General features: G+C 40.9%; 3 protein-coding genes across 7 annotated transcripts; 1 reads left to right on the top strand and 2 right to left on the bottom strand.

Annotated features, from left to right (window-relative positions):
• Nucleotides 1-1,811: 1,811 nt before the first annotated feature.
• On the bottom strand, nt 1,812-10,053 carry fubp1 (far upstream element (FUSE) binding protein 1). 5 transcript variants are annotated; one of them, XM_069684290.1, is made up of 20 exons: nt 9,943-10,053; nt 9,391-9,514; nt 8,468-8,503; nt 8,323-8,359; nt 8,185-8,231; nt 8,029-8,100; nt 7,877-7,934; nt 7,463-7,625; nt 7,254-7,352; nt 6,949-7,071; nt 6,760-6,862; nt 6,272-6,511; nt 5,718-5,878; nt 5,485-5,636; nt 5,103-5,179; nt 4,801-4,926; nt 4,392-4,466; nt 3,928-3,990; nt 3,125-3,285; nt 1,812-2,889 (listed from the first exon to the last, which is right to left on the bottom strand). In XM_069684290.1, exons 1-20 carry the CDS (start codon nt 10,033-10,035, stop codon nt 2,881-2,883), a joined length of 2,019 nt encoding a protein of 672 aa, XP_069540391.1. In that variant the 5' UTR covers nt 10,036-10,053; the 3' UTR covers nt 1,812-2,880. The 5 variants fall into 5 exon arrangements, with proteins under 5 accessions (XP_069540391.1, XP_069540390.1, XP_069540392.1 ...); XM_069684289.1 differs by having other exon boundaries at nt 1,812-3,285; XM_069684291.1 differs by having other exon boundaries at nt 1,812-3,285; nt 9,424-9,514.
• A 596-nt stretch (nt 10,054-10,649) lies between these two features.
• On the bottom strand, nt 10,650-16,208 carry slc25a24l (solute carrier family 25 member 24, like). Its single transcript, XM_069685249.1, has 10 exons — nt 15,942-16,208; nt 15,712-15,838; nt 15,309-15,396; nt 14,507-14,618; nt 14,197-14,355; nt 12,126-12,263; nt 11,915-12,025; nt 11,468-11,635; nt 11,247-11,385; nt 10,650-11,166 (listed from the first exon to the last, which is right to left on the bottom strand). The coding sequence occupies exons 1-10, from the start codon at nt 16,062-16,064 to the stop codon at nt 10,979-10,981; spliced, it is 1,353 nt and encodes a 450-aa protein (XP_069541350.1). The 5' UTR covers nt 16,065-16,208; the 3' UTR covers nt 10,650-10,978.
• A 1,719-nt stretch (nt 16,209-17,927) lies between these two features.
• On the top strand, nt 17,928-23,810 carry dnajb4 (DnaJ heat shock protein family (Hsp40) member B4). Its single transcript, XM_069685469.1, has 3 exons — nt 17,928-18,408; nt 20,010-20,590; nt 23,003-23,810. The coding sequence occupies exons 1-3, from the start codon at nt 18,198-18,200 to the stop codon at nt 23,231-23,233; spliced, it is 1,023 nt and encodes a 340-aa protein (XP_069541570.1). The 5' UTR covers nt 17,928-18,197; the 3' UTR covers nt 23,234-23,810.
• The last annotated feature ends 557 nt before the right edge of the window (nt 23,811-24,367 follow it).

Below are 24,367 nucleotides of genomic sequence, written 5' to 3'. Positions count from 1 at the left end.
CACCCCTATGAACAGAGTGAACAGCCCCAAACAAACACTATGTGACCCTTTAACTACAGAGAAGTGATTTTAAACTCATAACCCCAAAATTTACTGCCAATAAAAGTGCATATGTAATTGAAAAGTACATCAGTTCCTGTCCTCATCCAACTTTCTAAAGCACATTCCTAACGACTAAAAGATTGATGAAGGCATTCAAGCGATTAAAGAAACAACCATCAGACAACTCTAAATACACTATGGCATCATAGTTTAAAAAAACAATACAAGCTAATCCGAGCTGGAGAAACATGTATCAGACCAACACTTTGCAAATCACAGAATTTAAATTCATTGCGTTGCTGTTTTTTTTTTTTACCTTATCACTGGAGCTCTTGAACGGTCTACGTTCAGCAGTGGGATAAAGGATTCCTCCTTTTGGGGACAAACTACGACAGGGCCTGATTCTATGACCTAAGCTTGCGGCATCATCCTCCAACACTGTGAGCAAGAAGTGAAGGCAGCAACGTTTCAATAGGAGATTTGCACTGCACTTTGAGGGCAGATTCACACCACGACAGAAATAATTATGTATTTCACTGTTTTTTTTTGACCTAGCGAGTTCAGCACATTACTAACTTCTGACATGGCATGCAGCTTTAATAACCAGTCACTATCAGGACTTACCAGGATGCAAAGATAAAGACTAATATCAAATCATAACATACGACAGAAACATTTCCTTCAAAGGCCTATGCAACAACTTTCTCTGGGTAAAGTCACTTCTGTTAAACGTCATGTAACAGGTCATATCATGCAGTTCATTCATGAATCAGATCATCTTTAAAGGGCTACTTAAAATATGCTGGACATTTCTTTAGGCATAAATGCATTGAGGGCATGTTAAGGACACAGGTAAGCATTTCTTTGCATGTAATATTGGTCATGTCACTGGACAAAAACACTGGTTTCCTTAGGTTTCGCTTACCTGTGTAATTGCAGCAGAACCTAAGGTGCAAGGTCTGGGACGACACTGCAAAGATCAGATATAATCGCACTGTTTGCCATCAGTGAACAATGCAGTCAATGATTGTTTGTTTGTTTTTCATTTTGATCTGAAAATTTAACAGCCTCATTCAGAAAATGTCAAACCTGAACTAGTCAGAAGCACTTCCACTATAGCATTCAACATGCTCATATAAAGGACGTTAAAGTAATAACAGCAGAAACCTAAGCATGCTACACTGGAGATAAATGCAGTAGGACTTTTGTGAGGAATAAATGGCATAAAAAAACACAAGTCTTAACTAGTCAATGGCACTTAAAAAGGGCAGGTGTTCAAAAACGCAAAAAAACACATGGACATCCTTTAAAACAGTTCCTACCAACAGTGTAACAGAGTGCTGACATTCAAACCCTCAGATCAGAATCCAACTGGCACTGAAATGCTACCTACACAAGGACTATGAGAATCTACAAAAGCATCAACATACTGTTAAGATTCAGTCTCAATGTTGTGCAATCACACAAGGGGAAAATCGGTCTCAGAAACATGTGGTACAAGAATCTAAAGTACTATTCCTCTCCTCAGAACATTTCATACTTACCCAGAGACATGGGGGAAATATTTGCAATATTGGACAAGATTACTTTATCGTTTGCAGTTTAAAGAGCATCAAAAAAAGGCGAATATCTCTCAAAGTCAGTCACAGGTTTGTACTTACAGTATAGGAGGGCTCAATGGATGAAGACTGCTTAGCCACCCCCGACCCTACAACATCTATGATCTTAAACTGGATAAACACTAACAGAATGGGCACAGCAAAAAACGATTTTTGCAGCAATGTTTTTATATTAAAAAAACATTCTTTAAAAAAAACAATTTCAATACATGTGAGTTAGTTCGCAACTTGGAAAGGGCATGACAAACGTTTCAATGCATTTTTCGATACAATGGCAAATTTACCTGACTGCCCTGGAGAAAGAACAGCACAAAAAAATATGTATAACACTAAAAAACATTTCTTGCAACCACGTTTTTCTGAGGAACATGTTAAGAAAACACGTGCTTACCGCTTTTCTAATCTTGCCTGTGGAGGAGGAAGTGTCTAAAAAGGCAAAATACAGTGCATACTACCTCAACAATGTCAGCAAACCAAGCAACGTTTTTTTGTTTTTTTATAAAAAAGAGGGCCACAGCAACGCAGTTAATGCATTCGATACGGTACAAAGACACCTGTTGACTTTCTAATGACAAACATCTGTCTACTGCTAAATCAGAGCAATGTCAGGAAACAGAAGTGTAAAAAATGTCTATGAACAAGGACGTTTGTTGGTCTGAATCACTCAGGATCACTGCACTCACATAATGTATCTAAAGAGCCTTATAGACAGTTGGAGAGAGACAGGACAGCACAACCTTTTTGGACAATAAAACCCACACATGGCCTGTATTTCAAACTTTAACCCCCCCCTTAAAACAAAAACATACAGAAGTTTACTCCACCCGTTTGATTTTACAACCACCCCAACTTACCAACACAGGAGGTTTCAGTTTGTTTTATTGCAAAAACACAACAGGCAAATAGCATTTTAAAACTGAGATGATTTACATGGTAATGTCTACAGTTTAATAAACATGAGTTCTAACCACATTAAATGTAGATACAGGGCTGGAATGACCATATGTATAATTACCTCACTAAAAACAAAGCATTTACAAGAAACAGAAAAACAAAAAAAAAGAAAATGAAAGAGGACGTGTTCTCCGGGTAATCTGCCATCTATGTGAAACTTTTCAAACCAAGGAAATTTAAGATCTTCATCAAGGCGTCTGCATCCAAACATTTAACAAAGGATTTTGTTTCGACAATGTAGCATTTACTTTATGTCCACTTCACATTACTGGCCCTGTGCAAAGAAATACATAGAAGATACATTGCATGTTAACAGCAGAAACAGTGGACTCAGCTTCCCAAAATAAAAGTTAAAAGCCTGTGTAAGGAGGGAAGGGTTTTGGTTAAGTGTGTGAGTTGCTGTGGTCACTGGAGCGCCTGTAAAGCCTGAGGGAGGAAGGGGGGTTAGGGCACAACAAAGAATTGAGTATTCATAGGATGTGGAGGGCAGATTCTTATCAGGGGTGTACCTGAGGGGCTTGTGGGGCTGCACCCATCGTCTGAGGGTTGCCTGTGCCGTAGTATGCGGCCTGCTGACGGTAGTACTCCGCCCAGGCAGCGCTGTAGTCCGGCTGGCCTCCGGGTTGGGAGGCTGCTGCTGCCGCTGCTGTGGCCTGAGGGGCCGCTTGACCTGGAGGGAAGACAAGAGAACTGGTTGGTTCACTTGCTGCTTGCTTTAGTTTCACTGCCTGTTGTGCAAATAGTTAAAAGTCCTGAAATGTTTGCGTTACAGTTTAAGTTCATGCCAGCAGACTGCATAATGCCACGCCCTGAAACCTTGGCAAACCCTCCCACCCGTTGTGATGTAGTTGTTGCAGCTGTATGTTTACGAACAGTTATAACTTAAGTGCCTTGAACAGTGATGAAGTGTATGAGCATTATTTCTCTGAGGTTACAACAGTTTCCATACAGACTTCACAGGAAATAAACAAAATAAATATCTTCTTATGATAGTTAAGAGTCTTTTGCAACATTTGAGGTGGATATTTATAAGAAGGGAACGAACCCACCACCATTTCTTAAGGTGGCAGGACAGAAACCTTCTGCCTTTCTGTTGGGCGGCTGGGAGAGCAGCCACTCTACTACAGAGGGCCGCTATAGGAGTGCAGCCGCCCTTCAATCATACAGTTAAGAACCTTCTTTGCCAGAAAGCCAATGCCATTAAAAGTAAAAAAGAGTTCAATGTATAACCAGGCTGCAACTTTAACTTAATTTGTCTGTGACTGTACCTGAACTTAGAAAGTTAGGATAGGAAGTAAGTCTGATCACCAACCTTGTTTCTTGTAATACTCCTCCCAGGCTTTCGTGTAGTCCTGAGGTTGTTGACTCTGTTGACCTGCAAAGAGAAAGGAAAACAGTGTAAGTACATCCAAGTGTTAACTAAAAAACAATTTCACAACATTGATCCTACATTGCATCATTTAGCTATGCACATACAGTTACACAAACATGGCACAACCATCAGTGTTGATAAAACCCTAAGATATTCTGAAAGATAAAAGCTACTCTAAGCTCATTAGAGGTGGTTCTGTGTCGACAGCTCAGTCCTGTTGATAGTCAAAGTGTTGCAGTCTAAACAGCACAAGGGTCAAATGTTAGAACAAGTGGAGGCAAAGTGATAAGGCTCCACAGCAGGCCAGCAAATACCCAGACCTGAAAAAGAAACTGATTGAACACCCAGCGGCTGTTTAGACTGTCTTGTGTTAATAGGTGTACACTGAAACTAGGTTCGTATACCCATTTTCTTGTAATATTCCTCCCAGGCCTTGGAGTAATCTGCCTGTCCACTCTGACCTGCAGCCTGTGGGTCACCTGTTAAAAAGAACGGTACTTGTAATTAGTGAGGCATTCTTGGCAGTTTGTCCTCCACCTGCCTGGGTCCTCCTGTCAGCCTAGGGATGGTGGGGGGAAACTATCCTGTCCCTGGGGTATATGAAAAAGTTTTTAAACGAGAAGCTGCTCTGCAAAAGCAAAGCCATTTAAAAGGGTGAAACCAACTCCTGTCTCCTGTTAGTGACAGCAGGAAGACATGAGCACAGGACACGGCTAAAATAAAGCTAACCTACACTGCTCTACGCTCATCTAGACAAGTTCCTGCTTCTTCTAGAAGCATAGACTCGCTGCTAAATGAGAAACCATTAGTTACCTTGGCCGTTGGTTTGAGTCGTGCCGGGAGCTCCACTTGTCGGGGTCATGGGAGCCTGTGGCTGCTGGCTGTACTGAGCATAGTAAGCTGCCCACGCTGCTGCGTTGGCATCGGCTGCTGCTTTATCTGGACAAAGATTAGATTTGTTAACAGATGAAGGCTAAAATAAATTATATAAAAGAAACAGATTTATTTTATATATCTGATATATATATCCTCACACAGAAGGACTGAAATCAAAAAGCTCTTAATGATTCTGTTTGATCATCGGTTGTATTCCTGTATCAACAGCAGGTACTTACTTGGATCAGGCTGTCCCTGTTGCCAGTGTGGGTAGCCATTTCCCCATCCCTGAGGTTGGTAAGGTGCAGGTGGACCGCTGATGACAGAGTAATAAATTAATTTTAGCCAGCCACACCTTCACCTGTGGCTATCGTTTTTAGGATCCCTTGAAAGTTCAACAAGTTAAAAGACCTTAATAAAAGGATCTTTAAAGAACCAGCATGCATTTAGATACAATAAACTAGGAAAGACTTTTGTAAATAACATCCAAAACTTTTTTTGGGATCTACAAATAAATCTTGTGACTTTCCCTCAAAGAGGAACAATAAAGCATTTCATCTTTATCCTGTTATTACAAAAAGCTTCAAATGACAAGGGGAAACAATTGGCTACTGTACTTACTGCGGTCCTGGGGGTCCCTGGTTGTATGGTCCAGGGTTGTACGGACCCATGGGAGCCCCAGGGGGTCCAGGTGGCCCGGGTGGACCATGTGGGCCTGGACCTCCATGTGGACCAGGGGGACCGTGTGGTCCACCCATGGGAGTGACTGGTCCCTGAAAACACAGACAACTCCCTGTCAGTACACAAGCTTATGAGATATAAATGTGGGGCTATAAACAAACTCAGTGTCTTACCCCAATTTTCTCCTCCACCAGCTGCCTGGCGTAGTCAATCTGTTGAGGGGAGCCCCGGACTGTGAACATTTTGATGTTGGGGTCGGCGTTAGGGGGAGGGTTCCTCTGCAGCTCGATCCTGGCTCCAGACTGCTGGCTGATGCCCTTGATAGTCTCACCACCTGAAGATGAAAGAAACAAAATACAGATTAATTCACCAGTGTTTCAGACACCAACCACTAATATAAGTGCAGGTTTATAGTGTGTGATCTTGAAATATCAAAGGTACTAAAAGAATCAGGTAAAAAAGGGGTGGTTTAAATGTACTGTAAACAAAGAAATGCTCATTACACAGTTGGGAGGTTAAACATACATATCCTGTTCAACCAGTTGTTGGGATTTACATTCACTAATGAGACGTAGAAGAAGGTGAGAATAAAAGACTTGAATGCTGTCTGTTCTGCTACAAAATTTGGTTGTCTCCATCTCTACTTTGATAGATATGTAGATCGTTTTCCAAACATCCTAATGCCTGTTTGCAGACAATTCAAGCACCACAGTTTCCTGACACTTGCCTTTCCCAATGATAAGGCCAGTCTTCATGGTTGGGACGGTGAAGGTAAACTCCTGCAGGCCACCAGGGGGGCCCATGTTCCAGTTTCCCTGCCCGCGACCACGACCCCTGCCTCCGCCATGTCCTGGAGGCCCACCAGCCTGGACACTCCTCAGCAGGTCGGATATAATCTCTGCTGCATGCTGTGCCTGGTCAGGGGGGCCCATGATCTGTGCTATCCTGTCAGGCGTGCTACCATCATCTAAAGGGAGAAGAATAAGAGACTTTGAGTTGTCTGAATAATAAATATACTATTAGTTATTGAAATGAATGTATAAAACTCTTGTATAAGTCTTTGCTTGTGTTCAGGTCTCAGATAACTTTAGGGTTAGGGTTATACATCAGCTCTTCAGCGTGGTGCATGCGTTTTCATCACGGACCGTACACACATTTTAACAAATGGCTGTGCTTTCGATTGTTTATCAGTTCTTCTCGGTTTTAATTACTCACCTGGTTTAAACTGAATCCTGACGCCTGTGTCATTCTGGATTTTCTTGATCATCTCTCCATTCCTGCCAATCACAATTCCTACTGCAAACCGAGGGACGGGAACCTGAATGATGACAGAAAGCCAAGTTAGAAACAGATTCAACCCATTTGACAAAAAAACTGACAAAACAAAAGATTACAAATACTCACATCTAAGCTATCTCCTCCTCCACCACCCCCGCCGCCACCACCCCCGACTCGTGAACCATACTCCCCCCTCTGCTCCCTGAAGCCCTGATCCCTGATCAGCTCCATTACCATGTCTTTGGCTTGCTGAAAAGAAAAGAAAGTACATCTTATTATGGTACGACTCCACTGGTCTCCATGGAGACAAATAATGCAGCATGTAAAAAGGACATCTCAGCTCTAGTGTGGGTTTACTAAACATAGGGGATGAAAGGAGACTCGCATCTCATTAAAGCATCTCATTAAAAATAAGAGTACATCTTGCTCACCTGGACTTTGAAAGGTTCTCCTGAAATGCGGAGCGGCTTGTCTGCTCCTGTGTTCTGGGGTCCGTCTTGGATCATGACCATCTTAACTCCAGCTCTTTCCTGATGTTTAGGAGAGGAACCAAAAACATGTCATGAGAATTTGTCAGTGCTGAATGTTGCCTTTGTTTTAAAGACCTTACTGGTAGTCACAATTCTGATTCGACACTCACCTGAAGGCTTTTGATGGTTTCTCCTCCCTTTCCGATGACGAGTCCGGCTTTAGAGGCAGGGACCATAATCTCCTGGACAGTCATCCCCGGGCCGTCGTTGTGGTTGAAGGCTGGAGCCGGACGCCCCTTCTCAACGATCTCTGTTAGTAGCCTCTTTGCAGTCCTGATGAGAAAAAACAATGTCTCAATTTTTGCAATTAGGAATCAAATCCTTAACGGTCACTGTTGTGGCTGGAATTCAGTCCCAACAAATGGCTAGTACACAATGTGTTGTTTAACCTGCCATGCCTTTATTCCCCCAGTGTAACTGAATTAAACTTATGATAACCACATCTGCAGACAACCCCGCCTCCCAAAAGATCTACATGTTTCAGAAACTTTAGAGACTCAATGCAGACAAAAATGTAAACTTACTGGATGGATTCTGGACCGCCTGTTAGTGTCACCGACCTGTCTGGCATGCCTCCACTGTCTACAACACAGAGAAAGAGCAGTTAATATAAACCGAACAACAAAAAACAACAATCTACTTGAATTGATGAGGACAATATCAGATCTAAACTTACCAGGAGCGATCTGTATTTTGCATCCAGACTCCTGCTGCAGCCGTGATATTTGTTCACCTCCTCTTCCAATTACTAAGAAAAAAAGGGTGTTAACTCCAAATATTCAACAACAATTAACTAATCACATCGCTGTTTAGCATTTGAACAAATACTTACTGAATCCAACCATTCCATCTGGAACCTTGAAGTCCTCTGATATTGACCTGATAACAACAGGATAATTCAATGTTAGCCTTTTAACAAAAGGCCAGTGTGAAAGGAATACAACTATTTCAATTTAAATGAAGTATCTACCTTGGGGGACCGCCCATTCCTCCCATTGCAGAAAAGGCTGAAAAAACACATGAGCACAGAAGAAAAGTCAAATTTTAGGTAAATTACTTCAGGTAGAAAATCGTCAAAAATTGCAGCCACATTGTCAAAAGGTTATGTCCCTTACCATCATTTGTTGCCACTTTCTTCGTCTCTGGTTGGTCTGTGAAAACATAATAACCAGTGTAATTATCTATCGTTATACCCTCCATCGCATTACAAGCATTGTTCTCCCAGTTGAAAATAGCTTATAAATATCAACAGAAACCCATATGGTCGAGACACAGTGGGTTGAAAAGCATGCATAGCTATAACAATTCAACACCTCTTTATTACTATTTATTATTAAACTAATGTATTCAAAAAGGTGACGGTGAAACTCATATCTTAGAAAATTATGCTAGAATTTCACAGTGGCCTGAGATTTAATGTGGAATATACTTTACTAGTCTAACAAAGCAAAACCAAAAAGCACAGTTTGGTTTAATTACACAGCGACACTCAAAATCTAGTTATTGAAATGAATGTATAAAACTCTAAGTCTTTGCTTGTGTATAGGTCTCAGATAACTTTAGGGTTAGGGTTATACATCAGCTCTTCAGCGTGGTGCATGAGTTTTCATCACGGACCGTACACACATTTTAACAAATGGCTGTGCTTTCGATTGTTTATCTCTGACTCTCAAAATCACCCTCCCGGATTTTTTAAAATAAAATTAGGAAATATCATGTGTTCCAATCATTTTCATCAGCAGGCACTGATTCGAAACAGCTGTGAGGACAGATCATAAAAATGTCAACCAGTTCTTCAGACATGCAAAAACTAGTAAATTATACAGACTAAAATTAAAACATTTATAACATGTAAATGAGCTGCTCACATGGATAGTACTATAGTACAGAATGTTAAGACTTATTAATAAAAATTTTTAAAAAAATCACATTTAGATAGGGACACTATTACAGTTGCCAAATATAATTTCGTAGCTGCTAAACACACAGGCAGGCATTAACTATCAAGACTTGCATTGAATCGATTTGAGCCACTGACCGATATTCAGGTTAGGCATGGGAAAATACCCACCAGCGTCCTCCAGGGGCCTTTTCTGGCCTCCGTAGCCAAACTCGTTTGTTGGGGGTGCCGCAACACCATCACCGCCGATCTTCGCCGCAATCTAAAATACAAACATCACAATTAGAATACATTTCAGTGATTAAATGGGACTTTGCTGTTCGTGTTTGTTGTGTTTAGACACAGGCACGCGGGCTGCGGCCTACACTTCTGTCCGGAAGTCTGAACCAACAAAGGAAAGCAAAAACTTCCACTATTGTCATCGATATCTGCATTTACTGATCATACGCTTCCTTAAAATTGAGTCTATTAGTCAAATTTAATAATTAAACGTAGCTGCAATCGCTTCTTTTCCCCCAGCTGTGCGTTATGCGGAGTGGCGCAACTGTTAACGTTAAAGTTAGCTAGTCATCGTTGCTTAGCTTAGCCTGCCGTGGTGAGGTATGTAACGACAGAAAGTAGTTAAACCGCCTTTTTTATCCTCTTTTCGCCATTTTATTTTTAGCTTAAATAAACTAGGTGGCTTTTTACCTGTCGTGCTCGTTGCAGGGCGTCTTTAAAAGCGTCGTTCATTCCACCACCGGCGTTAGAGGACGGGGGAGCCACGCTGCTGTAGTCAGCCATATCTGCTGCTCTTCTCCTCCTCAGCGCAACAAGATGGCGGGTTTCATTCACGGGATGTTGACGCCAAAACTCGCGGTCGAATGTTGTCTCGCGATAATGAAGGTGACAAAGTTTGGTCCTACCTTTGCTCACTTTCCATCACTCAATTGCTGATATGAACAAAGTTTGACTAATCTTGGATAAAATTAGGGTAAGCTTTTGTTGTGTTTACTGTTAATTGATGCGCTGCTCTATTAGTTGCTCTTATCAAAACAAACATCAGCGCTTCTTTAGTGTTGTCTCATTAGCTGCCTTCCAAAATAAAAGTCCAACGTTTTTAATTTCATTCGAGGAAGAGTATTTGCGTTTCAGCAATATTTAGATACACATTTAAATATTGTTTCTAATATATATTGTGTATATATTAGTATAGTATATAGTATATCTAGTATATATAGTGTATTAAATAATAATACAATCTATAAATGTGATAATTCTTCAATTGTAACGTAGATAAATAAGCAAAAGAGAGCCAAGAAATTGAATGAACAAATATTCACGTTATAGAAGAAACATTCAGTTACAGATGAAATCATGACACTTTTGAGTTCAAATGGAAATAAAGATGCATGAACCCTGTTATAAAATAAAATTTTATTGTCTCACATTTCAACACATGTTCTCATTTTCACAGTTCAGTATCAAGTAGGCAAGTAGTTTCATTCCCTTGGTCACAGGTAAACCATTCAGTTAACTGTATTAAAGCTTGCATCACAATCACATGATAACATATGTTTGACAGACCTTACTCTGGCAATTTCAGCCATTTTTGAGGAATTCTAGTTGTTTTGGAAGATTCAATTTAAATAAAGAAGAGTTTGACACTTTTCCTGATCAAATCCCTGAAAAAAGTTTTTAAGAGCAACAGTTCAGCACTCAAAGGAAGCAACTTATTTGCTGTACCTCAAGACTCCGTCGAAGAAAACACATTTTCAAATTTTCTAGTTAAAGTGTAATTTATCAGAGCACATGGAATAGCTCTGACAAAGCTAGCTCCCATCCCATTGTAGTATCCTCTAATTCCACCTCTTTCATATATCCCGATAAGTCCTTGTAACACGCCTGAAGCTGGACGTGAATCTGAGCTAAAAGCTGGAAAACAAGACAAATAGCAATGAGTAAAGTATGTCAAATTATTTGTCTCAATTGTCTCCAGTGTGTCGACGGTTTACCTTGTGCTTGCTGCTGAGTCCGGATCACTGCCAGCGGGTAGCTGGTCATTTGTCCAGAGGCAAAAGCCACAAAGCTGAAGAAAAACAGTTTGGAGTCACTGTTGTAGGCTGGATCACTCTTTGCCCAGTTCATGATTGACTGCAATGAAACACACATAATTAGAAAGATTATATCTTTAACATGAACATATATATGAGCTCTGAGTGTTGTTCGGTCTCACCTGATGAACCGCACACTCCACACCAGCGTAGGGGATCATGCAGAGGATGCTTGGCTTGAATCCTCTGTAAAAAGAGGACACTGACTCCTGTCTGCAAATAGACCGGGCACATGCCACAACACCATTGTAGGTGCCAGCTTGCTGCAGGTTTAACCTCACCTTCAGCACCTGTGGGGGAGATAAGAGGACAAAGATTAGCTAAATAAATATTTTGTGCACATTTTTGTTTTCCAGCCTCTCCAAAAGATTTTATGAAAAAGCTTTTTCCTCTTGAAGACTCCTTAAAACAAGTGTGTGATATTTATTGAATTTTTGATGCAGCTGAATTTTTATTTTCATTAACATTTCTAAGGATCTTATTATTAAAACACTGTTCAGATATTATGGCACAATAAAGGACAGGACAGAAACGTGAAAGCACTCGGACCTGCCACTGATCTCTGATACCTCTAAAGGGTAGAAGGCAGCGTGAGTGACAGCACCGGACACACAACCCAAACCGAAACACTGCTGCACCGTCAGAGTCTCCTGCGTTCTGTTCTGGGTGTACACCTTCATCTGGACAGAGAGGAGACGCTCTGAGTGTGTTTGTCGATTTGGAATGGGAAACTTGTGCATCAATAATTCACACAATAGGGTCTGGTACTGTATGCCTCACCTGAGCGTATATAAGACACTGTAGCGTCGACTGCGGTGTTCCTTTCAGCACATTGACAGCGTTACCCTGCCACATCGACCGCAGACCGCCTGCCCTCATCTCCTGAAAGCCTTGGGAGAACGCCTTGGATCCATGAACCTACAGAGCACAGAGACATGTTTTATTATGAACCACTTTCATAGGGAGTTGCATTAAATGTGCATCAGTGTGAGGCCTCCTGAACGACAATTTGCTGATAAACTACATTTATAAAAGTACTGCTATGCCAGACGCAGTAAACTGAAAGCTCTTCCAGAATCAGACAGAGATATGCAAAGCAAGGTGGCACAGTGAAGTAACACCAGGTCATTATTATAGCCATAAAGACACCTGGCTTTTTGAAAGATAAAACCATTAAGCCTGTCCTTTAGAGACAGTATATGCAAAAGTATATGTAACACAATTTTCAAAGCTTAAAGAACCACATGCAAGTTTTTGGATCCTTTCGCTCAGCAAAAAGAACAAGTTACACTGTGAGAAAAGAAATAAACCCAACGACTTCCAAAGAAACTTAAAATGTAACCACTATTTTAACAGTTAGGCCGATGCAATTCATAGAGATAGAGTTAGATGTGTTTGTGTGTGTTCTGCCTTCTATGTCAAGTAAGTCTAATTACCTGAAGAACCACAAAATAACAGGTGTTAAATCAAATGAAGCATTAGTGGAACTCAGGGCTGCACGGTGGTGCACACACTTTCGCCTCAAAGCTAAAAGGTTCCTAGTTCAGACGAATTGGGCCTTTCTGTTGGAGTTTGCATGTTCTCCCTGTGCATGCGTGGGTTCCCTCTGGGTACTCCAGCTTCCTCCCACAGTCCAAAGACATGCTCGTTAGGTTAATTTGCGACTCTAAAATTGCCGGTCGGTGTTGATGTGTGTGTCTGTCTCTATGTGTCAGCCCTGTGGTTGACTGCCGATCAGTCCAGGGTGTATCCCGCCTGTCGTCCAGTGACAGCTGGGATAGGCTCCAGCCCCCCACAACCCTGAACAGGATCAGCGGTATACGTTGGATGGATAGTGGAACTCATGTTTGAAGCCCCTTATTCACTACCAGTTCAAGGCAGGATTATTACGCCTTTGTTACGTTCCGTCTTCTATGTAAAATGCATGGAAGTGAATGGTGAGGCGAAGTCGTTCTGCCTCTGAGCCGACATCAGTGGTAGTAAAAGAGGTGAAACAGATGTGAAACAGCGTTTGTGTGAAACAGCGTTTGTGTGAAACAGCGTTTGTGTGAAACAGCGGCGCCATCAGGGCGAAACAGCACCGTGTGTGTATTTGAAGAACTCGCTGTTTGTTCATACCTCGCGCACATTTTGCTTCCGCCAAAATGCTTTGTAAAAACACACATTGGGGCGGCTTTACGCCGCTGTGGCTTGGTCCAATGTTAAATGATAAAGGTGGTATGACAGCAGAGCTTCGTTATGGCGCTGAGGTGGAACCGCAGTGTAAAAATGGCTACAGACTGCCATTGCAGACATGGATGGAAACTGAACGGGCCTACTGGTCAAAGGTTTAGGGGCCAAAGGGTCAGGGGTCACCTAGACAAAAGCCTCTGCTTAAAGTGACCTTTGTTGTTGTAAAGTCGATAAAACAATGCAAATAAGGATAAAAACAAGAGACGAGACATAAAATTACTACATAGACACATCAGACAACTTCAGGAATACACAACAACCTCAAAGATTAGCAATATAACCACAAAAAGACACAATATGCCTGCATATGATGCGACTGCAAGACTTTCACCATGTAGGAGAGGTTGAGGGCCTTTAAGATTCTGTGCCAAGGGATCCATTGTCTCCAAGTCCACCCTTGCTCCAAGTACCGTATAGTCTGTCCTTATCAGGACAGTGTCCTTAAGTATCAAATTCAAATCTTATTAACATAATAAACCATTAAAATCTTTAGGGTTTAAAATAGTTTCACCCTAAATGCATCACGAAAAGTTACCTACGATGTGCAGCTCCTCCATGAGTCCTCCACTTTCCATCCATACATTTTACTAATACAATAGCATCATATAGTGGAGCTGACCTGAAGTTGGGTCTTCAGGCGGTCAATGGGTGCAGTCACACTTCTGGATACAGCATCAGCGAGTCCTGCAGCGAGAACAAAAGTCCTCCACGCACCAAAACCAGACGCCTCTTCAGGGAACTCGATGGGCATCGCTCGGCTCTCACCAACATCGAAAACCTGCAGACGTACAAAATGAACAATAACATTTGTCCTTCACTGTTCTATTACTCACACTCAAGTGGACACTTGTCACAGTTTGTGCTTACACCTCTGCCTTGCTGAAGTGTCAGTGACAGTAACACAAGCGTAATGCCGCACAGAATCTTACCAGATTGTGTTTCCACGAGGACACCAGCTCCCCGATGTTGTCCACGGGGTTCAGGATGACATGATGCAGGAATTCACCCCAGTCCACCGTCATCGAGCTGTCCTTGTCCATCCTGGGATTTACAAATACAACAGCCACACAACAGAGACTCAGAGTTTGGTTTGGTTTGTTTCAACACATGCTGAAGTGAAGGATTATGAGAAGTTGTGTATTTTGACATCAAACTGCGTCACAAAAAGGCAAACTAATGAAGGGTTTAAAGGGCTGATATTGCTGTTATGAATTTGTGACATATGTTTGCATTAATAAACTACAGAATGACACAGGTTTGCCAGAGTCCAAACTGAAAGACCCCTTTGACTGCGTAGCATCCGGGCCACTAACAGTACATTTTTTCTTTTAACTACAGAGTTGATTGCTCATAGTTTGGTGACAAAAGCGTAAAGGGATGTGGAGAACTTACTTGCAGCATTATATTAGATAAACAACCATGTATGTTATAAAGCAGCCTTTGATAACTTATCAATGAAAGGTACCCTTGTAAAGTGACGATATAGTCTTTACAGCATAACTCCTCCTCAGCTGAACCTAACTGTTAAGCTTGTCATATCTCACATAGGTAAATGTGTGTGCACATAGGTAAATGTGTGTGTGTGTGTGTGTGTGTGTGTGTGTGTGTGTGTGTGTGTGTGTGTGTGTGTGTGTATGTGTGTGTGTGTGTGTGTGTGTGTGTGTGTGTGTGTGTGTTTAAATGCAGCAAAGAATCTTAAAGGCATAGTGGAGTGGGCAAAAGAAAGCTTACATTTGTATAATCTGTTTTGCATTCGGCTTTGATATGACCACTCCTAACTCCTTAAACAAACTTATGATGTCCTCCTGGTCAATCACCCCTGATCAGAGAAGAAATGCACACAATTACAAACAGATATCGACACCGCTCTTCAAGTTGTCATGTTTCTGGGAAGTGATACTGTCAACTGTAAGAGTGCAAGGTTCATACGGCACAGTACACTGTCTGCTGTGTACCATAAACAAATCGCATGCGTGTATGCCTTACCTGTCCGACCTTGAACATGGAGTATATTGTAAAATAATTAACATTTAAGGTGGTTTATAAAGAATATGCATTGTACTTTACAGTATTTTCTTATGTATCCTGGTGAAACATGGACAATTTTCGAGCAGTAAGGCCTCTGACCACTCACCACATTTGTTCTTGTCAAGCTCATGAAAGTATATTTTCCATTTCCTCTCTCTGTCCATCATGTAGCCTAGGAACTCTTTATAATCCAACAGGCCATCTTTGTCTCTGTCATAAGAGTCAATGATATTCTAGGAGGGAAACAAGACTCTTCCATTAGCAGACGGAATAAGAAATGAAATTAGAGCCTTACACATATAGCCTATATTATAATATAAAATGTAAGATTATTACCTGGACCTTGCCATCAGCTGACAGGATCCCATGCTTCCTCATTTCACTGTGCAGCTCCGCCACCGATATGAACCCATCCTTGTTTTGGTCCAGCTTCACAAATAAGCCACGAAACTGATCCATGGCTCGTTTAAGATCAAATTAGCCTCAGATTAAAAGAAATAAGGTGTAATATAAAACGCAACCTGCTTCCTGCGCAGCGGTCCGTTCTAAGGAGAGAATTATTGCATTGATGATAATCAGAGAGTATTAACCTGCAGCTCTGACGCTGACATATGGCAGAGCCACTGCAGCATAAGCGTTTTTCACATTAGCTCAAAGAGAAGAGAACTCATTCTCTCTGCGGTGCAGCAGGGGGCGCTGTGGCTGCAAGAGAGCCGATCAACGCTCATCATTATAGTCATCTTCCTCAATCATTACTGCGCCCTCTACTCTAAGTGGAGCTGTCGATAGTTTTCTGAGAGAGACGGCGGTTTAACAAAAATGTAGAAGAAAAATTTACTGGAATTTTGTAGTAGAGTAGTAGAGTAGAGTATAACAAGCTGCATATTTAGGGTTTGTTTTGTTGAGGCAGGTTGATATAATAGGAAGGATCCAGAGAATACAGTACATGCTAGGTTTGGGGACCCACACGCAAACACACATACCTTCGCTGAAGTGCAAAAAGCAGAAAAACGGGATCATATCTACATTCTGCGGTTTGTTTGTTTTGTATTTGTATTTACTGTTCTTTTTGTAGCTATAAAACAGGTTTTAAACAATTCACACACACATGTCGATATACTTACAACACAAATGAAAAGAAGAAAAAAAAATGGTAAAGAAAAAAAAGACCAAATTATAAAAACATTGATTTAATACATGTGACCAACAAGACAAAAAATGATAAATCAATTGAATTGTAGATTATTATTTTCTTTCAGATGAAAGCTGTATTTGTCCAGTTATACATTTATTAACAAAATATTGTATATTTTACATCTTAGATTGCCTAAGATTTTATCTTACGTCACTTTTATTATTTGTGGCCAATTTCTTGAGTTTTGATTTCCCCATGGCGCCCCCTGGTGGCTTTATCTAATTTCTTTGAGAAGTGCACACATTTCTTGAAAAGGCTTTACTTACTTTCTTTTCCTACTCCATTGCATGTCAAAGCAGAGGTATATGTACTTTTTACTAAAACACGTTTTATCTGACAGCTTTTACTTAAAGCGTAAAGTGTACAAAGCACATGAAGAGCTAATTAAGATGAGATAAGATAAGATACTCTTTATTGATCCCCGTTAGGGGAAATTAAATTAAAATGAATTACATTGATATTATACATACATTATTTACATAATTAAATGCCATGTACTATGAAATAATTAACTGATTAGTCAGGCACTGATTATATCAGGCAAAAAAATATTTCATTGTTTTAATAATGTTGAGGCGCGGACTGTTAGTTGGACTTTGGGAAACTGTGACAACAATTATCACAATTTTATGAAGTTTTAAAATCCAAGACTTTATTACTTTATTTACTTTAAACAGAGAAACATCATTATATTAATCCATAAAAAATAGAAAATAAAAATGCATTAGCTGCTGTCCTAAAAAAAAGACGAGTTCAAAAAAGGCTCCACCTGAAACAACTACAACATTAAAATATTGCTTTTACATTAATGCATGAGTAATTATAATGTAACGATATGATAGATACGTCGTTTCTAACTTGTCAGACTTCACATACTAGTCCTGGTGATACCTCAACACTCACATTTAGCCGACAATTTAGGGTTTTACTTGAAATAGAGTATTTTTACAGTGTGGTGTTTCTTTTACTCAAGCAAACTAAAGGATGGAAATACTTCCTTCACCATTGCCTATCAAAATAAGATACCTTCCATTAAAGCACTTTTTTCTAACGGTAGCTGATCCTGACAGAGCGGCTCACCGGAAGTAGATTCATTGTGTTGAGTTGAACTTGACGTTGGCGCTGTGGATGCTGGAGAGGGAGCTGAGGCTATTTAAAGAGGGTCATCCAGTCACGGATAAATAGCAGAAGGTCCAGTGCGTTGACGAACCGCCTCTAAATGGTTTTCATCCTGTACTGTGTATCTGTCTGCGGCTTCTTACAGTTTATTAGTCCAGACTGAGGCCGACTCACTGCTGTGACAACCAGCCGTCGACCAGACCCTACAGCTCTCCTCCTCCAAGGGCTATTCCACTATTTCTTATTAATAATTCATTTCGGGGGATACTTGAGGAGAAATGGGTAAAGATTACTACAAAACGTTGGGCATCTCTAAAGGAGCCACAGAGGAGGACATAAAGAAAGCGTACAGAAAACAGGCGCTGAAATGGCACCCGGACAAAAACAAGTCTGCAGCCGCCGAGGAGAAATTTAAGGAAATCGCCGAAGCTTATGAAGTCCTCAGTGATCCGAAGAAAAGAGAAGTTTATGATCAGTATGGGGAGGAAGGTAATGTGTGTTTTATTATATGTTTTTCATCTCTTGTTCGGCTCTCAAATCATCTTAAATAAACCATTATAAATCCGTTATAAAGCCTGCATGGTTGGATATAAAACACAGCTGGCTTTAATTCAAGTCACACACTGTTACCAAGAAGAGGCCTAAAAAACAGCTGTTCAGTACATCACAGGCTGTTCTGAACGTTTTATTATAAGGATGATCTACTACTCCAAATCTGCAGTTAGGAGCCTCAACTGAGAGAAAAAATGGCCTGTCACCATTTCCACCTTAGATTTTCTTAAAAATGTGGGTGTTGTATAAGAAAAGAAATAGCATGTTATTGCTGTGATATAGCTCTATGTGTCACAAAAATGTAGTATTTATGTTGTAACATAAAGGTTTTAATAAAAAAAGACCACCTTTCTACATACATGTATTAAGAATTAAAGGTGGCTTATTGAGAATTGAATGTACAATTGAATGTAGCAAACATGCTGAAAATCTTCAACAGAGGCTTATATACGCTAAACAAGGTGTTACTTCACCACTGAAACCTATAAATGTGTGCTAGTAGAACCTAGAAATGAAAATATGAGTCTGTAAATGTGTGCAGTATGGCTCCTTTAAAGGCTAATTCAAGCCATGCAACAAACAGTTCGTCTTAATTGTTTGTGCTTAATTGGTGAAAATTATCTTAATATTGTGATTGCAAAAAATGACCTGAGTAAATTATCTACTGTAATATCTCTAAAGATGGACCATGTTTTCCTAAACTGACATCAAAAGTACAATTTAAGATTCAATTTTAAATTTCAAGCTGTTTTTGTTCATACAAATTCCAATATTAAGGTTAGGGTATTTGTGTTTAAGTAACTGTTAGTGTGTCCAAAGTTTTGTGTTGTATTCAGTATTGACTATTTATTGTAACAGCAAAATAATTCAGTGTTTTCTATGTTTTTATGAACCTTTGATAATGCTGAAAGATCAATAAAAAAACAGAGCAATTACAAGTCAGGGAATTACAATATACCAGTTTAATATTGGTGCTTTCTTTCTGCCAAATTAGCAACAAGAGGCTAAGGATTAATATGGTGATAGTAATTGAGACGATGGGCTGTCGTGACTGAATTAATTTCAGACAAAACACTGAATGTTTAGTAACACCGACTAATAAAATAAAGAGCTGCAACTACAGATTATTTACATGTTTTACTAGGATTACCTGGATTATGTGTGCCTGATTCATTTAGAGATATCCGTCACAATGTTTTATAGCCCGAGGGCATGTCTTTAAATGTTTGTCTTAAAACAATCAAAATCAGTTCACAACAATGTTCAAAATTCTCACACTTGTGAGTCTAATTCTTTGCTTAAAAAAAGAGATACAAGATCACAATAGGTCCATCAATTGACCAACTGATTAATCATCTAATGCTTTCAGCTCTAAACTACTGTATTAAAAGTGGATGAGTCACTTCACAGCTGGTTCCTGGGGCAAGGATTTGATTGTGCATCCCTGTTCTCAAAGTAGAAATCACTTGGCAGAAAGCGCTCCCTGTACTGAATGTCAAAGCTAGCATGACTCATCAATCATTTCTGTTGCCCTTCAGGTCTCAAGGGAGGAAATGGGCCCACTGCTGACGGACAAGGCAGCACCTTCACCTACACCTTCCACGGGGACCCTCACGCCACCTTTGCTACTTTCTTCGGGGGCTCAAACCCCTTCGAGATGTTCTTCGGGCGTAAAGCCAACGGCAGAGACGACGAGGACATGGAGGTGGATGGAAATGACCCCTTCGGCTCTTTCACCAGCTTCAACCTAAACGGATTCCCTCGGGATGGGCACATTGGCCCCGGAGGGCCCCAGCGCCGGAAGCAGGACCCGGCCATCATCCACGAACTGAGGGTCACCCTGGAGGAGGTCTTCCACGGCTGCACCAAGAGGATGAAAATCTCTCGCAAAAGGCAAAATCCAGACGGCAGGACCATGCGCGCAGAGGATAAGATCCTCACGATCGAGATCAAGCGGGGCTGGAAAGAGGGAACCAAGATCACGTTTCCGCGGGAAGGAGACGAGTCGCCCAGTACGATTCCTGCTGACATTGTTTTCGTCATCAAGGACAAGCCACACCCACACTTTAGACGGGAGGGCTCAAACATTGTCTATCCTGTGCGCGTGAGCTTGCGACAGGTGAGGTGTTTTCTATTTTGGCTCCCACTTTGACTGAGTGCAGCTGTATTAATAGAGTCTGATAGATGGATTAGTCACCCAGGACAGCGTCAGAACGAGCTCACATTTTAGTTTAGAGTGCTGCGTTACAGCTTGGATGCTCTGAAAAAGCCTGCCCACAATCAATAATCTGTAGGTAGTCTGCCCCTAAAGTTGTTTCCACTGCAAAGTACAGCTATACTGAATGAGTATAGTACTGAACTACACGCACACTTTGGCTGTTCACTTATGTAATCCAGATCATCAACATTGAGAAATAGGAGCTGTATCACGGGGAGGGCAGAGAGGCGGCGCCCGCCCACACACACACACACACACTTCAAGATGTACTTATATGGTTCCTCCTACTCTCAGAGATTAAACTCACGGCCTCATCTAAAATCTTAGTCCAAACTAAGTGTTTCCAATCAATATTTGCAACCAAAATTCAGTAGAATGATTGTAAATCAGCTGGAAAGTTCTTTGTTGTTCTTTCTTGACTTAGGTAACAGCAGTTTGATAAAAATAACTGTAAGACAACTCGCTAGGTGTTCCAGAGCTTTCCACAGCCTCCACAGATAGACAAGAAAAAAGAGGGGTCAAAAAGGACAAGATAAAGTTAATGGATCATGTCCAACGCCAAATTCCATCATTGTGAGGGAGATTAGGACCACCTGTTATCACCTGATGACAACTGAGCTGTCTCCACCACAACAGCTGAGCAAACTCCATCCAGGGTCTGTAGGGTCAATGTACTGTATAAGTTCACTTAAGATGGAAAGAAAAAAAATTGCAAAACCTGATTGTTCAAAAATGGGCTCTCAAGTCATACATCCATCCATCCATCCATTATCTATACCGCTTATCCTGTTCAGGGTCGCGGGGGGGCTGGAGCCTATTCCAGCTGTCATTGGGCGAAGGGTGGGGTACACCCTGGACTGGTTGCCGGTCAATCACAGGGCTGACACATAGAGACAGACAACCTTTCGCACTCACACCCACACCTATGGGCAATTTAGTGTCACCAATTAACCTTACAAGCATGTCTTTGGACTGTAGGAGGAAGCCCACGCATGCACAGGGCGAACATGCAAACTCCGCACAGAAAGGCCCACCTTGCCCAAACCGGGGTTTGGAACTGGTGACCTCTTTGCTGTGAGGCAACAGTGCTAACCCCTGTACCACCGTGCAGCACCAACTGATATATATTAATATTTATTGATGAATTAATTAATATACTGATATTTAGTATAAGTGTCCATCTTGGTAAATGTCTTGGTCACAATTCTTCAAAAACAGGGAAATGTCAGCCTATATAAGTGGCTGATTTATTTGAGCTATACAAACGAGGTAGTAAGGTAGTACTTCTGCCAGTAGTGTTCATTTATATATGCAATCCAAGATAAAGTGTTTAAAGACCAGCTCCAGTCATGTTTTAAGACATATAATGCTCTCCTTGAAATAATAAATTGTGTCTGATATGTGTCTTTAAAAATCCTCCAGAGGCATCTCCTCCTTCTCCCTCATTAAATATTCCTGAATCTGCATAGTCCCGAAACAAAACACGTCTCTGCCATCGTTTAGAGGCAACTTATTGAAACTTAACTAGCTTGAAATGTTGTAATTAGTAGTAGTAATGTTAATGTTAGTAGTCAGTAGTGAGTTTGCAAAAATTACGATGACAGTTACAGCTGGCTCATGCATCGCCAAATTGGTTGCCATAGGTTACACATAATGATATGCATAGCGTCACCCCGTCCATTAACGGGATTGGCTCCTTAGGTTTGTGACGTCTCAAACCTGCCAATCTGAAAACGTGTTGTTCAGCCTGTCCTTGGTACACTGCAGTTTAAAAGCAGACAGGCCCAGCCATGGAGATGACTGCTGATGTTGTCCCTGATATGTCTTGTAGCACATGAGAAACACCACATGGAGATGTTTACAAGGCTAAACACTTGATTTTCACTGGAGGGGGTCTTTAAGTGTTTAAATGTGTTAACAGATGAGCTGAAAAATAATTCAGTGCTCGTCTTTATAAACCTTCAACTCACTGTCCTGTTAACATACAACTAATAACTGTAAATAATTGCAGACAAGCTGTTAGAAACAACTGATGTTTTTATTTTACACACTGACAACTTAGGCTTCATCAAATGAATAGCAATAAGTCTTAATCAGCTGCTTTGAATCTCAATTTGACTATTTTATATGTGACTTTGCGTAATCCTGTGCAACACATCCTCACAAATATCATCATATTCACTTCACCAATGTTTCCCAGCTCTACATAGCACCAACAGATTCTTGTGTTATTTTTGCACACAGTCGACCATGTGTGGGTTGCTGTTCTCCTGTTTCTCACTCTTCTTACTTCCTTATTCTTTGTCTTTTCAGTCATTGTGTGGATGCTCGGTTACCGTATCGACAATAGATGGGAAGACGTGCAACATGAAGATCACGGATGTCATCAAGCCCGGCATGAGAAAGACTGTCACCGGACAGGGTCTCCCCCTCCCCAAAAACCCCGAGCAGAGAGGTGATCTGGTGGTGGAGTTTGATGTGAACTTTCCCGAGACATTGCCTGGGAACGCCAAGGATGTCCTTAAACGACATTTACCGACCTAGGAGAAAGGAGGCGACATGACAGCACTTGTTACTAAACACACACACACACAAACACACACAAGGACGGTTCTGACAGTTCACAGATGGACCCCCTGCATACGAATGTGCCATCTCTATTTTTGAGCTATGTGGTGTTTTTATAAATACCATGCATGCCACCAAGTTGATATAAGTGAAAGACTGTCTGGGTTGTTCATAACATTTTCTGTATGTGTGACTTTGCTACAATCACTCTATCTTTTTGTTTGCTGCAAATATTTGGTAGTGAATGAGTCTACAGTTGCCAAACAGGAAAAATCCCAGTAATCCTCGGGAAACATTACAGTGCCAGACATTTTTTTCTCTCCGTTAAATATCAAAGGCTTCATATCTGAGATTTTTTAAATGTCATTCATGTTTATTTTGTCATGAAAAACTAGTTACCAGCCTCATTCAGTTTGGAAGCTTTCTTAAAATGTGTGTACAGGTTACTCATGAGGAAGCTGGCTGAATGAACTGGATCGTCGTGTGTGCATTTTAAGAAACTGACTTGTGAATTTATTGAACTTGAATTTTAAAATAAATATTTCCACATGAAGTGATCTTCAGTTGTTTAAGTTATGGAGAAATAATCATCTCTCTGAAACCTTTAATGCTGTCCAGGCCTATTTATATCAGTGAGCAGTCTGCATGGCTTTATAACACAAAGTGAGCACCAGATAATGATACTTCACACTTTTATTTTTATAATCAAATGTGCAAAGATAATGTCCCTAGAATTACTCAGACTGAATTTTAATGCTTACGAACAGCTATGTTTATTTATAACTGTCTGGTCTCAGCTGCTGGCCATCAGCTGCCAACACAAAGGCCTTTACATTTTCCCACCAGGGGACGCCACATCACTCAACACAGCCCAGGGGCCCCATGAGGTGGGTCCTTGTAAGACAGAGAGGGCCACTCTGCTGCTGACATTTATAGTCATTAGCTTGTAAATGCATATCAAGTACTGACTAGTGTTTGGACTTAATTAAAGCCCCAAACAGCTGTAACTTTACATGACATAAATATCACATATAAGTATCTGTAAGTATACCAATCTATAGATAAATATCTACATCTGTATCTTGTTTCAAACTAAATGTCATGGTATTT

Source organism: Semicossyphus pulcher, unplaced genomic scaffold (genome assembly GCF_022749685.1).
Source record: "Semicossyphus pulcher isolate SPU_LCO1_2020_fin unplaced genomic scaffold, fSemPul1.0.p SCAF_7, whole genome shotgun sequence".
In the NCBI taxonomy this organism is placed as follows: Eukaryota; Metazoa; Chordata; class Actinopteri; order Labriformes; family Labridae; genus Semicossyphus; species Semicossyphus pulcher.
The sequence above is the reverse complement of the archived record's forward strand: the minus strand, read 5'-3'. Positions and strand labels throughout refer to the sequence as shown.